Below are 16,977 nucleotides of genomic sequence, written 5' to 3' on the forward strand. Positions count from 1 at the left end.
TTAAGGAGTTCTTGGAGGTGGCATTGAGGAGACAGCAGCTGGAGTGGGGACTGTTGAAAGACCACTAGTTGGAGCAGGACCCTGAGTTGAGGATTGCATCCAGCTATACACATGAATCTTCAGTATTGCGCAAGTGTTAGCATCGAAGGGAGCATCCCTGCAAATTTCCCTCAGAGTTTCCTCTAGTAGCTTCTTTGCCATTTTTTCAAAGGCTTCATCCAGGCCACATTCATAGCCTAGAAGAGCTGCCTCTTCCACTTCCCTTTGATATTCAGCAGAAGCCCTGAACTCCTTTATAGCATCCTCTGCATAAGTGGCAACCTAATCCTTCATCTTCTGAATTTTCCAGTCTGTCTCTTTTAACTCCAGCTCTATCTCATGCTTCTCAGAGTCTAGCTTTGAGCAGAAGCCCTGAACTCCTTTATAGCATCCTCTACATAAGTGGCAGCCTGATCCTTGATCTTCTGGATTTTTTAGTCTATCTCTTTTAACTCCAGCTCTATCTCATGCTTCTCAAAGTCTAGCTTTGAGCAGTAAGCATAAAGTTTTGAGTTTTCCTTCTGTAGCTTCGCCACTGTGGCCTCCAAGTTGAGCACATTTGTTTCAGTTTGGCCAGTTCAGCTTCCATCTTTTTCTTATCTTGGATGGCTGCTTCCTAGGCTTTCACTGCCTTTGCCTCTCTTTTCTGGGCTTCCTCCTTGCCACTTTTGTAGTATTCATTGTTGGCGCGGATTTCACCTAGCTTTTGCTTGGAAGCCTCTAGGTCCTTTCGGGTTCTCCCCAACTCCCTACAAATGTCATCATACTTAGTCTGCATCAACCCGTATCTATGGAGTTGGTACCCAATATCACTGTTGAGCCTAGTAATCTCTATAGCCATGCTCCTACTCTTCCTCATCAACAACTCCACCAGACTGATAGAAGTGTATAAGTGCCTATAACATAACATAGTCTATGGTTAGTCGAGCATGGGGAAGGAGATGGTTTGCAAGACATAAGAAGATGATAGTCGAGCAGCGGGACTTCCCCTTCACTCAACATGTGAGCTCTCTTGTAGGTTTCTGGGAGCCTAATTTGGAAGTTAGTTGGAATACAAAAGGTTGACCTCATCAACTAGAGGTGTTGGGTGCAAAATAAACTAGGAAAGTACAGATAAACATAACCTAGAAGGAAAAAAAATGCCTACTATCTAAGGGGATCTCAAAACTAGTGTCTGGAGCCAAATCTCCTTCAACAACATTTCCTAGGGCTGCGTCCACAGAGGATCACTCTGTTCACTAGTTAAACCAAAGGCAGGGTCAGGAAAAAGGAGAAGAAGAGGAGGGAAACCTACCCCCAAAGGGGTCACCACTTATTCCTACGTCTTTCTAGGGATCTGGTGTGAAATCCAACCCTAAGCCTAACCCATAAACCCTGTTGTTTATAGGTCCAAAGACCTAGAGTGATGGAAGAAGGTAACTATGGGCCATCTCAATGGAAGACATGGTGTTTGACCTAGAACCCCATGAAAATTGACGATGGTGTTCCAAACTTGGAAACTTTGTCTAAGTTGGAGAAGAAACTGCACATTGATGAAGGAGAGCCTAGTTGTTGGACCTAAAGCCTAGTTGGACATGGTTTGAAGGCATCCCTCCATGCTAGGTAAGATATTTGATGAGTTGTGAGAATCCCATTCAAAAATATTGAGGTTTGGACCTTGAATTCCCTATTTTGGGCTTGCTGTCAGTATAGGTCGACTAGGCCAGTCGACCAACCAATCAACCCACAGTGACGGCAGAGTCAAATTTGTAAAACTCTGGTTTTTTAAGGGTTTTTGTTCTATTTAAAGGGGAACTCTGTGTTTTTCACTCATTATCAATTCTAAGCCTCTAGAGAACGTGGAAAGAACCCTAGAACCTCCTCTTCGAAGCCAAGGAAGATCCCCAAGCATCCGTTCGAATTTCTTCATCGATTCTTCTTCTACAAAGGTTAGTAATCGAATTGTTTCTTCTTTGATCTATTCTCTCTTCTATTTTTCTTCTGATTTTTTGATTATGAGGAAGGTATTACACTATTGTAATGGCCTCTTCCCTGATCCTCTTAGCTTTAGAGTGAATTCCACATTCACTCTATGTTCTTGAAGCCATATGGTGATGTTCCTTGTATTTGATCCTACCTGTGATCTTGATTACTCTTTCCTTAATTTTCCTACCTATCTTTATGATTGTGAGGAAGGTCTCATACCATTACCATGACCTTCCCTTGTATCCCCATAATTGTTGGGTGGTTCTCTTTTCCCTTTCTACCTTGAGAATCTGCTATTGGTTGATTTTGAAGGGAAATTGAGAACCATGATTTATCTTTTATTTGTTGGATCCTCCCCAATACCTTTCTTGATTGTGAATTTCTATTATTCTTTCCCTAGGTGAATCATTATTCTCTCTAACTAGTCTTTCCGTGAGATCCACGGACTTGGCTGCAATGAAACCTAATTTATGGTTCAACTAGAACTCTATATTTTTTTACCATGTTTGATGCTTAGACCTTCTTAGATAGTCTTAGTATGTTTTTGGGGAACTCCCCTTTGAATTTCGGAGCAATCGGACTTAAAACGAAGAAGTTATGACCAATTTAGGGTTTTCTGCCCTGTACTGTTCCTTGGGTCGACTAGACCAGTCAGCCCATCAATCAGCCCAAGCTAACAGTAGCTTGTTTCTTCATCCAGTTTGATCTGTTTGACTTCTAATCTTCTAGGGCGTATTCCTAATGATTGTTATATGCTCGTTTAGGGTTTGTTTGCTAGTCTTGGACCTCTCCTCTTTATTCTCCGAAATTCTTTGAAGATTGTTTAAGGTAAGGATGATTGATCCCTAATAACCTAATATCCATGTTTACTTGTAATTAATTGGATTACATGATCATACTACTGTCATATTAGTTTTCTTATAATTATATTACTCCTATAGTTTCTCAACTACAGTAGTACTTGTTCTTGTGATACAATTATTATTTCAATTATGTATGAATGATTATTTACTTATGTTTTGTATTATCAGTTGTGCTCGTGAATGACTAGGTTTGGGAATGTGATTGCTTAAGTTGTGACTGTGGAATGGGGAATGCCCTTTTGAGTTTCCGAAGATAAATTCAGCCAAAGAGCCATTGCTCATGAACTCATATACCAAAAGCTTGTGTGGCCCTTCGTCACAAAATCCAAATAACCGAACTAAATTCTTGTGTTGGGTCTGAGCAATGGCACTTACTTCTGTTCTGAATTCTTTCTCACCTTCTTGAACCACCTTGTCGAGCCTCTTGACTGCAATCAGATCTTTAGAGCCTAATGGGTAGAAACCTTTGTAGACAACGCCAAAACCAGCCTTCCCCAGTTCTTCTTTGAACTCATTTGTGGCTTCTTCGAGTTCTTTGTATGTAAAGGAACGCAGATTAGTCTCTGAAATGCTAAAAACTTGATTTCTAGCTTTACGTTTGTACTCAAAGAAAGCAATCAGACAAGTTGCAGCTAACAATATCAAATTGACAAATAGAGAACCGCCCAATGATCCAGCCAAGACGGCTATCGTTTGATGATCTTGATTGTTTGCAGTAGAAGATCTTGAAGGAGTCGGAGAACTTGCATTCCTTTTAATCTTGAATATAGCCTTTCCAATATCGTTTGCATTGAACCTCCCATTGGAGATTGGAAGCCTTTTCTTCCAGCATGTCACATCCCTAAAAATAACAACTGCACAGTAACAGTCCTGCAAGCAAGAGTTCCAGCACTCATTTTCAGTAATGGGCGTAATCTCTTCGTAGTCACTAAGTGGCCAATCAGTGCCATTCAGCTCCGTGGATTCAAACTGACTGTCAAAAGATTGACCTTCTTTACATACAAGTGGGATTTTTGGTTCACAACCACTCAGAGTGTTGTTAGGATCAATGAAGGTGTATTCAGGTGGGCATTGACAAATGGGCATCCCGTTAGAAACCGTGCAGTAGCTATTATACCCACAAGCACCGCTACCATAATCCCCCGGTAAAATGTCACAGACATTATCAGGAAATGATTTCACAATAGACCAGTTTCCATTACTGCCATTATAAGACCTTGGATGAGTATACAGATAAACTGCCCCAAGAACATCAAGGGTTGCCCGGTGATAAACATCAGAGGTTGGGAATGTGGTGGAAGGTGAGAGTTCTACAGTGCTTCCATTGCTCCCTTGTAAATAAAAACTGCCTGATTCATTGAAGACCAACGTGGAACGGTTATCAGCGGGATTAGATTTCCAAGAGCGGTATGGAGGGTAGGGATAATAAGCCGGCAAGGAGACAGAATTGAGAGCAAGAGTTCCACTTCCATCTTGAAGCAATTGGAGCTGAAACCTTCCCCGTGAGTAATCAGTCATCGACAGCTTTGAAATAAGAGTCCCACCCACTTCCAGTACTTGTCCAGGCAACATGGTATCTGTAGGATGGCTGAAGCTCTGCCATAGGTGAACAGAATTGTTACTTTCAAGCACGAAGTTGCCATTGTCAAGCATGGCAGCGTAAGCGACAACATCGCTGGGATTTGAGACTCCAGCCGTCCATAACTTTTGCCCATTGGGGTCGGTAAGAACAAGTTGTCCATCTGTTGTAAGCTCAATTTGGGAGCTTTTTGGAACTGGATATCCACCGTTGGCGTACCAAACGGTGGTGTTATCTGGTATTTGATAGAACCAGATGCAGAGCAAGAAGGAATTTGATGAATTTGTGTCAAGGCTGTGAAACCCGAAAGCAGAGTCATTGGAAGGTGAAGTCCATGGAGAACCTCCATCGCCAGCTATGAGATACGTACCCAAGGTCACATTAGTTTGAGAGACAGCCAAGAAGGGGGAAACTAGAAAAGAGAAGAAGAGAATATGAGAAAAGACAACATTAGAATCCATTGCGAAAGTGAAAAGGCCTTAGGGAAGTCAAAAAATTTCAAAAACAGATTTGTATATACCAAAATAAAACAGAGAAGGTAACTGACAGCTCCGTTTCATTGGCTTGGAAGAAATCTTAATTCTAGTGCGTCCTTTATTAATGAATTCCTGAAGATGAATTTATCAAATAAAAAGGCTTTGTTCAAGATGAATCTGTTACGCAAATGCTTGCATGTTCCATGCTAGACTTGCTTCAAACTGCTGCCCTACTAAACAAGAATTTCCCAGATATTTTTTTCCCTTTTTTCTGATAGTACTTCATAAACTTTGACTTTGATTTCCTAAACAAACTTCCTTCTTGAACTAGCCAAATGATATTTTCCCTCATTTGATGCAATTTTATTCATTTATTTAAGGTAGAAAAGGGGGGGGGGGGGGGGGGGGGGGAAGTTTCTAATCAAATGTCTGAGTCATGCCTTCATGGCTTCAGGTCCACCCTTGTATGAGTAGGTGGCTTTAATAAATAAATGAGGTACTCGATTTCGATTCTTTTTTCTGAAAATTTTTATATTGATTCAATCAATATAATCAAAACAACTTTCGTTGACCAAGCTAATTTTTGTACTTAAATCTATCTATTGACTATCTCATGAAATTGAACCAAAAGAAAATTTATTGGATGTTATGTAAAATTGTATTCACTTTATAATTAGTAAGTTGATGTGTCGACATCTTTCATATGTGTTTCGCATTTGTTTTACTTGTCAAATTTTGCTTCCATTGAAACCGTATTCCCAAATACTCCAAATACTCAAATATAGTCAACCAAGAAGGTAGTAAGACCCTTGCAGAGTTCCCCAACAGCACAAAGCTTGGGAAGCTAGGACCCGGTCAAGATTCGAACAACAAGGAGCACTCAACTAGACGTCATGTCGTCTAGTAGTTTTTTTATATTAGTTGCGATGTGAACTGGCATTTGCTTATGGTTAGTTGAGTAGGCTTGCATTAGTTGTATGCAATAAGATATTTAGTTGTGGGACTTTCAACATAAAAAAGGCTTCAGCCTGTTGAAACTTTGTAGCTATCTAAGGTTGCTGCGAAAGAAATGTAATGTATGGAAAGATTTTGAATAATATTATAACTTTTAACAGTATTGTACCCTCAAAGGGGAAGTAATCACTAGGATGTAGATATGGTTAATCTAAATCCAAAAAGAACCACCAGTCCAATCAAGCATGTAGCTCGCCAAGACCTTGCGACTTGGTTACTTTCTCAATTGCAGCCTTTAGTCTTCCGAAATCAATCAATATTGCCAGAAGATTTCATCTCAGAGCTGTCATTTTCTCCAACAAAAGAGAAATGTGTCCATCCATGTTCACTAGAGATGGAGGATCTCCGATGAAACAATTTGTTGGTTATTTATGCATGATTATATAACTATACATGTGAGCTTTGGACATTTGTAGAGAATATTCTGAATCTAACATCTAGTAGAAACATTAGCAATGCAGGGCAGGTTGGAGTGTTAACAACTTCCCACATTCATCAAGTAAACACTTAGTAAGAATCTTTAGACTTGAAAAACTGGAACCATGTAGCTTTCTCCATCAAAGTTCAGGATACCATAATGGATGATAGACAGTAACCACGGTAGCTAGTCAATTTGTATATGAAGCATGACACCCCCTGGAGGTCACTTGATAAATCTCCCATAAATAGGACTGATGTGTTTCATGGCTTACTCAACTAGAAGGATACCAAATCCTCCCTGACCTGCTACCTTACAGCATGACAAATTTGAGAGATCCTTGCTCGTAGGTTGGAGGGGGTCTTTGTCAGAGAGAGAGAAAAGGAAAGAAAGAAGAGAAGGTTCTCTCTTGAGTTATGTATGATTTCTCCTTATCAAGGGAAGAAAAGAAGATATCTTGGCTGCTCTGCGTTGTTCATATGAGGTCTGAGTTATAATTTTCCCAACACTCTGAAGCGTACAAAATGGAATGAGGAGGTCTTGTTTTTACAGCAACAAACACTTGAATTTGCATAACACTTGAGCATAACTGAATTTGGATACATAGGATAGATGGAATTCTATTACATTAAATAAACAAATCACCATCCTTATTGTTCAAGGCTTTCATCTGGATATAAGTTGCAGTATGAAATAAAAGCTGTAATTGTTGAAGCAGAAAACTGGAGTGCCAATTCCAATTGTGTGAATGGATGGAATGAGATGAAGTGGAAAATCACCAATCATCTGTGACAAAAGAGCTGTAGGGGAAAGGGGATGGTGGAGGGGTAACCTCAACAGCTCCTTCAAGCATCTGTAACACCTTCTTCATTGGAGGCCTCAGCGTTGGGTCCTCTTGAATACACCAAATTGCTATCATCACCAAATTCAAAAGCTTCTTCTCGTCTGCTGTAGCCTCCTCATCCTTATCCACCAAATCTCCGAGTTTATCTTCTCTGTAGCAGTCATATGCCCAGTCTGTCAATAATGCTTTGTCTTCTCCACCCCATGCTGACTCCACACACCTCCTACAAGAGAGAATCTCCAGCAACATCACACCAAAACTATAGACATCCACTTTGGCTGTGATAGGCATACTCCGGAACCACTCTGGAGCCACATACCCTTTGGTTCCTCTAATGCATGTTTTAGTTAAGGCCTGGTCAGGCATCAACAGTTTTGCTAATCCAAAATCAGAAATCCTTGGTCTGAAAAATTCGTCTAGAAGTATGTTCTGAGGCTTTATATCGCAGTGCACAATCTGGATGCTGCACTCTTCATGCAAATAAGCAAGCCCTCTTGCAATTTCAATTGCAATCTGGGTTCTTTGGTCCCAATGAGGCCTTGAGAGTCCAAAGATAAAGTTGGCCAAAGAGCCATTGCTCATAAACTCATAAACCAAGAGCCTGTGAGTCCCTTGGTCACAAAATCCAAACAATCGAACTAAATTCTTGTGGTGGGTCTGGCCGATCACACTTACCTCTGTTTTGAATTCCTTCTCACCTTCTTGAACCACCTTGTCCAGCCTCTTGACTGCAATTGGATTTTTAGAGCCTAACGGGTGGAAACCTTTGTAAACTATCCCAAAAGCACCCTTTCCCAATTCTTCTTTGAATCCATTTGTAGCTTCTTCAAGTTCACTGTATGTAAATGAACGCAGATTAGTCTCTGAGATGCTAGAAACTTGATTGCTACTTTTTGCCCTTCGGCAGTATACAAGGAAAGCAGTAAGGCAAGTTATGACTAACAATAGGAAGTTCATGAATAAAGGACCACCCAATGATCCAACCAGGATAGCTATTATTGGATCTTTGATAGTCGGCCCTGAAGAAGTTGCAGGAGTTACAGAACAACTTGCACGCCTTATTTTGAAAATAGCCTTTCCAGTGTCACTTGCGCTCAACTTTCCATTGGAGATTGGAAGCCTCTTCTTCGAACATGTTACGTTTCTGAAAATAACAACTGCACAGTCACGGTCCTACAAGCAAGAATTCTGGCAGTCCAGTTCACTAACCGGCTGAATCCTTTCATAATCATTATATGGCCAATCCGTCCCAGTCAACTCCTGGAAACTAAACCGACTCTCCAGGGAACCAGATTCACCCTCTTCACCCTTTTCACATACAAGTGGAACTTTCGGTTTGCAGCCACTGAGAGTGTTGTTTGGATCATTGAAAGTGTATTCAGGTGGGCACTCACAGATGGGCATCCCATTAGCAGCTCCACAGTAGCTATTATACCCACAAGCACCACTACCCATAGACCCAGTAAAGTCACAGACTTTATCAGGAGTTGGAAATGAACTCTCAATGGTCCATGCTCCATTAACGCCACGAGAAAGCCTTGGATACAAGTACAGATAAAATGTTCCCCCAGCATCAAGGGTCGCTCTATGATAGAAATCAGAAACCGGGAGTACGTCAGCAGGTGAGAGATCCGCAATGCTTCCATTGCTACCCTGGAAATACAAATGGCCTGATGATTCATTGAAGACCAACGACCAACGGTTATCAGGCTGAATAGGCCTTAACGAGTAGTATGGAGGCTGGTAGGGATCATAAGCTGGTAATTCAGAGACAGAATTGAGAGCAAGAGTTCCTCTTCCATCTTGAAGCAATTGGAGCTGAAACCTTCCCCGTGAGTAATCCGTCATCGACAGCTTTGAAATAAGAGTCCCACCCACTTCCAGTACTTGTCCAGGCAACATGGTATCTGTAGGATAGCTGAAGCTCTACCATAGGTGAACAGAATCGTTACTTTCAAGCACGAAGTTGCCATTGTTGAGCATGGCAGCGTAAGCGACAACATCGCTGGAATTTGAGATCGAAGCATTCCATAAATGCTGGCCATTGGGGTCGGTAAGAAAAAGTCCATCTGTTGTAAGGTTAATTTGGGAGTTCTTTGGAACTGGATATCCATCATTGGCGTACCAAACGGTGGTGTTATCTGGTATTTGATAGAACCAGATGCAGAGCAAGAAGGAATTTGAATTTGTGTCTAGGCTGCGAAACCCGAAGGCAAAGTCATTGGAAGGTGAAGTCCATGGAGAACCTCCATCGCCAACTACGAGAGACCTACCCAAGGTCACGTTGGTTTCAGAAACTGCCAGGAGTGGAAAAAGAAGAAAAGATGAGATGAGATTAATCATAAGAACACGACGAAAAGCAGAATAGCAAGCCATTGCTGAAAGCTATTTGCGAAGATGTCTAAAAGAACTCAAAAAACTTCAAAAGCATCATTTGAAGTTTAAAATTGGACTTGAATTTTTCCTCATATAATTTCTATGATAAAGAGACAAGTAGGAAGGTTTTAAAGTGGTTCAGTTTAGGTAAACCGTCTTCATCGATTGGTGTATCATTCTGGTAAATCTATCTAATTGATTGACTAATTCAAATTCGAACATCATGCCAACGTCTTACTCAGTTTTCCTGAATGAATCTTGCTGCTACTCAGTTAAGGAATCGCATGTTGACCAAATATTGAAAAAAGGAAAAATTCAAGACATGTTGTAACTGAAGGGAAAGCAAATTATTCCGTTTATTTGAGTGTGAACCTGGATAACATCAGGAAAATTCCAATGACTTGCTTAGTATTTATTCTCATCTTTTCTTCCCTTAACCTTCCCGAGTAATTCACTTTGTGGAATGTGTTTATTTTAATATGACAACAGCAAATGTCTGGGTCACCCCTCTTTGCCCGACTGGTGAAGCTACACCTGGTTAAAGAAGAATTTAAGAGGTGGAGTCAAGCCCACCTATTCAAACGTTGATAGTCGGATTGAGGATGTGAAGCTCAGGCTATATCAAGTGCAGAGTCTCACCGTTTAATTAGTTTTCTCCGTAGGTAATGGGTCGGTTTTCTAGGAGAACCAGGAGGCCTTTCTTGGTGGACGAAATCAAATACGTGCATGGTTTTTGCGGCAGACGAGGACAACACTCCAAGGAAGATGGATCCAATGCTATTTTTTTCAAGGGGTGTAGGTAGTAATGTGGTGAAAAATTACATTGAGTTTTAAGTCCCAACGGCTCTTAACAGTCATATTTTAGCATAAATGTTAATCTGTTTAGGACAAACGGCTAGTTGTGTAAGCAATATGACCTTTGAAATATTGCCATTGGACTCAAATGGCTAGCCGTCTTCAAATGGCTCGTCTTTTTTCTAAATGGATTGCTTTCCATTTGTTTCTTCAATGAAAAAAAACTTTTCAAAGAATTTTTGTTATGTATTGAATAGCTCTCCGTAGAGAGGTCATGGGTTCAACCCTTGCGGATGACAAAGCTCCCCCCCCCTCCAAGATGTAATCAAGGTGTGCACAAGCTGGCATGGATGAACCTCAAATAGCAAAAAAAAAAAAAAAAAAAACGAACTTACTATTTGTGGATAATCAATTGGCCATTTAGTTCAAGAAGTGTTTCCACTTACTTAGACTTAGCCCTCTTGGGTTTTCGGTCTCCCTAACTAATTCTATGTCCATTTTAACCCTACTTGATAGGTACTAGGTCAATCTTTGATGATAATGCATGAGTGTGTGATAGGTACTAGGTCAATCTTTGATGATAATGCATGAGTGTGTGCATAGTGTTCTAGTTTCTATGTGCACTAGATCCACTTGAGCTTGGTTGATCTTCTTGATCCTTCAAGTCTTCGCATAGACTTCAAACTTAAAGTCCTCGTGCTTCAACTGCTCATTCAGTTTTTGGATTCGGCCTTTGCTTATGTATTGATTCCACTTATTTGTGTCTTTATCATCCTTGCCTTGATTTTTTATTTTGTTCATTTGGTTTGATCTAATTAGAAACATCTTAATAAGACATTAGTGCCTTTTGTTAGTTATCATCAAAATTAATTAACGGCAAATGTGGTACTTCCCAACAAGACAAAAAGGATTAACTATGAGATAAGCTTGCCCCAGTGTTATCACACCATAGAGTAGGAGGCCTAAATAGAGCAATTTGTAACTCCTAAAGTAAAAAACGTATCTAATTGAGCTCTCTAGTGGCCAAGGCAAGAGCACAATGTTTACTCTCTGGACTAGAGAAAGCTATTGTAGTCTACTTGTGAGATTGCCAAGAAATTATGTTGTCGCGCGCCCAAAAAGATAATAATAATAATAAATAAAGAAATAAATAAAGCCACTAGTAGATTTCCTCATCAATAGAACTAGCCAGTTAGCATCACTAAAAGTAGCCACAGTACAAGAGGGAGAGCAAGTGAATACAAGACCAGATAAGGTGCTCCCTTTAAGATATTGAAGAACTCTCTTTAAAGCCATCCAATGAGTGGTAGTCCGATAGAAGAGAAATTGGTAAAACTTGTTACTGATAAGGAAATATTTGGTTTTGTTGAAGCACACACTGAAAAATACCCACTATGCTAGGATACTCTATGGGATCAGGAAAGGGCTCACCATCATCGCAAGAAAGTTGGAGAGAAGAAATCATAGGACTTGATACTGGTTTTGCATCCAAAAATTGTTGAGCCTTCAGATTCCTGCAAAATAGACGTCAGATGTGGGCCGACTGTGCAGTCGGGTAGCCACCTCTGAAGGTTGAGTCAAGATGTTGGAACACCACGAGCCTTGGCTAGTTGCGAGCTTGAATTGAACAAATTAATGGAGGGAAACGATTTAGTTACCTTCACTCAGGTGCGATCCTTTAGTTTATATAGATTTTACTTGTTATTCTCGATCACGGATACGTTCATCTTCTTCCCTGATGACCGTTCGATCCTTGGGTTTTTACCCCTTTTACGGAGTTAATGGTAGTTACCTTTTGTGGCACTATCATGCATCCTGAATTTGATGGGAGAACGTTTCTTCCCATAATCGTCGAGTTTCTTTGTGCTTAGGCTAATTAATGATTCAATTCTTGAACCAGTTCGATCGTATCTTCGACCCAACCGTGGTCTAACCTGGCTTGATACTATTTTGTCCTTATCATGAGCCCCCGCACCATGTGATCAGGGTGAAGCGACCGATGACTTGGTTTGCTTTCTACTGATCGCGATCATTAACTAAGGGTAGGCGTAAAGCCAAACATCTTCTCGATCTCCAAGCATCGCATTTATTAATCTTATCAGCGCATAATAATACTTTCATCGAGCCGCAAACTCCTCTCGTAGAATTGTGTCATACATGCCACGTGGCTCTTAGTAGCCGTATCATTATACTTTCATTCCCATGCTCGAACCGTCAGTAATTCCCAGCCGTTGGTTAGGATTAATCTCATTTGTTGGATCAGATTATGAAACATCGCTCGAACTCGATCGTTGATCTAGATGCATCTCGTCCTTACACAATCTAGTCTTTGGCCTATTTAAACCATCTCATTCATCTGTTACAAACTTTACTTGTTCATTTCGCGAATTTTTGCCCAAGCGCTTTGTGTTTTCCCTGCGGTTCCCATTTATTCAACTTCAAATTTACTTCATCACCAAGCTTGAACAAGTAAGTTCCTCTAATCTTTCTACATTGCTCTTCACAATCTTCTTCTTTCTTTTCTTTTTTTGGGTTCAGGATCTCCATTCTTAGAGTTTTAGTTCCCTCTTCCAGCAGAAATCCTTAGAAGCCCCCTTTTCTTTTCAATGGGTAGCAGAAGAACGTCTGATGATGAGTTTGCTGACCATGCCGCTGGGAGAGAAGATTCCAGTGATCAACCTACCCTTTCTGCTTCATTAGAGCTATCAAGTGACAAAGGTGAAAAGATCATCGACCGTTGGTTAGCCTCTATGCACCCAAACTGAAACCCTAGGGAACAGACTGGGAATATGATGGTGAGCCAGAAAGATGCTCTTCCTCCGACTTCACAAAAGCAAAAGACTCCCAAAATTGTTGCCAAAACCTCCCTACCATCTAGGGGACCAGCCCAAGGTCTCAGTTTCTTTGTCTCTCATCTTAACAATGCCAAGTTAGATTATGCCTCTAACTATTATTCTATGCCTCTGTCATATCTCATTCAAAGTGCCTAACCCGAACGAGAGGGTTAATTCTAACCCTCCTGAAGAGTTTTTTGTTTATTTGGACTAAAAAATGGTGTTAGGTTCCCTTTTTCTCTCCCTTATTTTCTAAAAAAATGAATCACTAGGAGATTTTCCCAGGGATGCTACTCCCGAATAGATGGCGTCATATCATCAGCGTCCTCAGGCTTTGCTTCGAACTCGAAGTTCAACTTACTCTTCCTCTTTTCTCCCATGTTTGTTACGTTAGCAAGTACAACCCTCCAGGTTGGGTTTTTCTTTCCAAGCAGCCTAAGGTCAAATTAGGGTGGTTGGGTGGTATCCTAGCCGAGGGTACCGCCCTTATAATCACAAAAGTGTGGCATCATCGGTATTTTTTCTGCTGAGCGCCCTAGTGTGAGTTGAACTTCCCGATCGCTTGGAATCGAGCTAATTCCTATACTCAGGCGAATCATTCTCTACCATTGTCTCTTGACGACGAAAACACCGTCAAGAAAATAAAATTTATCAAGGCGTGTTAGGAGATTCATGGCTTAGCAATTGAGTACGATGCCATCCTTCAGATGCGGGGTCTAGCACCCAGGGAGCTCCCGAACCTCTTGTGTTTTCATATGGTGGAACTTTGCTTTATACTATAGTACTAACATCTTAACCCTCTTCTCGCAAGGCCTCCTAGATATAATCCAAAGGCGGTTAAGGCCAAAGGAATGGAAGCCGCCGAGGATAGAACTCCACAGTGAAGAGAAAAGAGCCCAAGAGTATGGCTGCCCTCCCCCCAAAAGCCACTCTCTAGGCCTCTAAGGGGGTTTTGAAAATTCACATTGAGGCTTTGGGAAAGGGTAAAATCCCATTGATGTAGAAGAATCTACTCATGATGATGTTATCCTCACCAATATTAGACACGATCTAGAAGATGATGCTGCATCAAAGAGGAGGTGGTCAGGAGCGAACTTAGGGAAGATTTATATTCCCCCATGGAAGTTGAAAGTGACCGATCATGTCACACCCCACCCAGCTGGATCCGGTCATATCCGAATGCCCATGGGGGGTGATACACCGCAAGACCTAGGTTCAATGACAATTCCGTACAACACATGATATAGCATAATTAAAAGGACAAGAATAAATCAAGTTCAAATATAAAGTTATAAAATCTGAATTATCAAAAGGTTACAATCATCCATTATCTAAAGTTAATCAAAATGGACATCAGAGTTTGAAGGAAGAATAGATTGTTGCAGCGGAATTTAAACTAAATTGATCCCCTAATGGAATCCAACCACATAAGAACAGTCCTTGCACGGGCATGAAGCTCCATGCGAATCTACATCTTTTACAGTCACTCCTTCAAGAAAGTATGCTGGCAACGAATCCTCCACTTGGAAGGAATCCTCATAAATTACAGTATATTCTAATATAAACAGACATATAAAAAGGAATGAGTTCAATAGAACTCAGTGAGGTCAACTCAACATCATATCATGCATTCGTTCATAAGATTCCACACCACACATATAACATAAATATTAATAATGTAATTTATGATAATGATATGATATATAAATGATTATGATATTATGCTCCTAACTCTATCATGAGGTCTCTATGGTAGACACACATTAAGTTTGTACACCAATCTCCTTTGGGCAGTCTCGGTCACTCTTCCTCAACAAGAGACGTCTATTGGGTTTGCTTGAGATTGTTGGGTAAAATCTCGTCAAGCCATAGTTGGGGTATAGGTTACCACTCTCTCACATCACTCGTTTGGTATGAGATTTGGCGTGTGTCAAGGATAATCCTAGCCTAGTGCAAAGTCATACGGTCTCGTACTACATATGGTTCGAATATCTCCCTCATGCCTAGTGCCCTTTTGGTTTGATACCTTCCCACCTATGAATGGAATCATCAACGGGAGGCATCTGTTGGACCCCATTCCTTAACCCAGTGGTCATCCACATATAATGGACAAGATGGTCTCCATGTCCTCTCACGGGTTGGTTACCGATCTTGAGCGACCAAGAGCCCTTATCTATTATATGCAAACCTACCTCTCTATGATGATAGTGGGTCTGCTTGACACTCAAGACCCAACCACTAACATCACGGGTTAACCGGCTTCAATACCCCTGCCCGGAAGGGTAGTAATACTCATGAGATTACCTAACCAAACACTTCTAGACACCTAGTATTCATGTACTTAGGTCTAGATGCATACTCATATAAGTCCACTAGGATAATTGGCGAACCCATAATCCGAGTTGGTAAATTGATATAAGAGAATCTAAATCTCAAAACCAATCCCACACACATTCTCATATCATCATTCAAAGAATATAGAAAATGGAAGCAAACATACTTTCTTACCTTTCATTCGTGCAAAGTCCCACACATAATCACAAGATAATAAATACTAAAGCAAGGCAAGATATCAATAATGAAATTTAATTAGCATAATTAAACATGCAAGATAACGTTAAGTATATTCCTCACCTTTCTAATTAGTATAAGCTCTCCAAAGTTCTACAAAGTCACACTCATGAGTTAGTGATTATAATCAAAATAAACCTAATCATGTAAGAGGATCAATAGACATAAATTAGAAGTCAACTGGGTTTGAAAAGAGTTTCGGAAATCACCCAATAAAAGCTTAATCTACCAACTAGGTTCGAACCCACCGTTTTCAACCTAGTTTCGGCGAAAATCAATATTTCGCCAACAATTCGAAGTCGAATTGAAATGAAACTTTGGGAATATATAATTGGCAGCAATAGGGTCCTAAGGGTACTTTCAATTTTATCCAATTCGTTCTGTATCAAAAAGCCCCAAATTTGGCTCTTCGAATCGCTTATGTGTCTTGGAGAGTCAAAACGCGAAATCTTTGGCAACAATTTGCACAAACCACTTCTAAACTATAAGGAAGCATAAATATAACTAAATACAAGTATTCAATAGGCCTAACATGCAACAACTACCCAAATCCATCATTTATTGAGAAGAACACCTCATAAAACTAAGCTCAAAGAAGAGGGTTGAGGGTTTTTACATTTTCTAATGATTCCGCAATTATTGGGGAGCCGGCACACTTCCAAATGGTTAGAAACCTTCCTCTACCTTTGTTTCTCCTCCTCCTCCTTTAGCCTCAGCCTCGTACTAGCCTTCTAAAATGCGAGTATGAGAGAATAAGAACTCGAAATAGGGTTTTAAAGAGGAAAAACCTGAATCTGCCCCGAACTGGGCTATGGGTGGTCGACCAGCCGTTCAATCTGCCCAATCGACTGGCCCTGGTTGAGGGGCCAACCAACGTCCGATTCCGGTGGTTTTTGGCTTAGTGTCAAGGTCTTTCGATGCTCTTCGTTTGGATACCTTAATCTCGTCAATCGGACTCTCCATCATTGGTTTACGGACGTGCCAAATTCATCTTTACACCATCGTGATTAATCTTCCCTCTTATCTTAAACTCTAGGAGAGTTCATCACAATGGTCATCCACAATCATTGGGTCCATTTCTGACCTTCGGGCTTGACTTGAATGGCCTACAGATGTCTTCGACTAGAGTTTCGGGTTCGTGGTCTTTTAACCATGGGTTGAAGGCTTAGAAATCCGAGGGATTTCATAGATCATGTCACTAAT

General features: G+C 40.7%; 1 protein-coding gene and 1 pseudogene across 1 annotated transcript; both read right to left on the bottom strand.

Moving 5' to 3' along the window:
* On the bottom strand, positions 1–4,955 carry LOC149023897 (G-type lectin S-receptor-like serine/threonine-protein kinase LECRK3). Its single transcript, XM_089143372.1, has 2 exons — positions 3,086–4,955; positions 1–305 (listed from the first exon to the last, which is right to left on the bottom strand). The coding sequence occupies exons 1-2, from the start codon at positions 4,905–4,907 to the stop codon at positions 1–3; spliced, it is 2,127 nt and encodes a 708-aa protein (XP_088999498.1). The 5' UTR covers positions 4,908–4,955.
* A 2,174-nt stretch (positions 4,956–7,129) lies between these two features.
* LOC149023898 (G-type lectin S-receptor-like serine/threonine-protein kinase LECRK2) lies at positions 7,130–9,629 on the bottom strand (annotated as a pseudogene).
* Positions 9,630–16,977: the final 7,348 nt, after the last annotated feature.

This window comes from Hakea prostrata, chromosome 2, assembly GCF_041222555.1.
Source record: "Hakea prostrata isolate BN-2017 chromosome 2, UWA_Hpros_2, whole genome shotgun sequence".
NCBI classification, from domain to species: domain Eukaryota; kingdom Viridiplantae; phylum Streptophyta; class Magnoliopsida; order Proteales; family Proteaceae; genus Hakea; species Hakea prostrata.

Bases quoted from the DNA above. Each gene is read 5' to 3' on its own strand.
- LOC149023897 (XM_089143372.1), bottom strand. From the start codon at position 4,907: ATGGATTCTAATGTTGTCTTTTCTCATATTCTCTTCTTCTCTTTTCTA. The intron at 306-3,085 runs GTCACAACTTAA...CCACTTATGCAG, and splicing joins AGGGCATTCCCCATTCCACA to AGGATGCTATAAAGGAGTTC.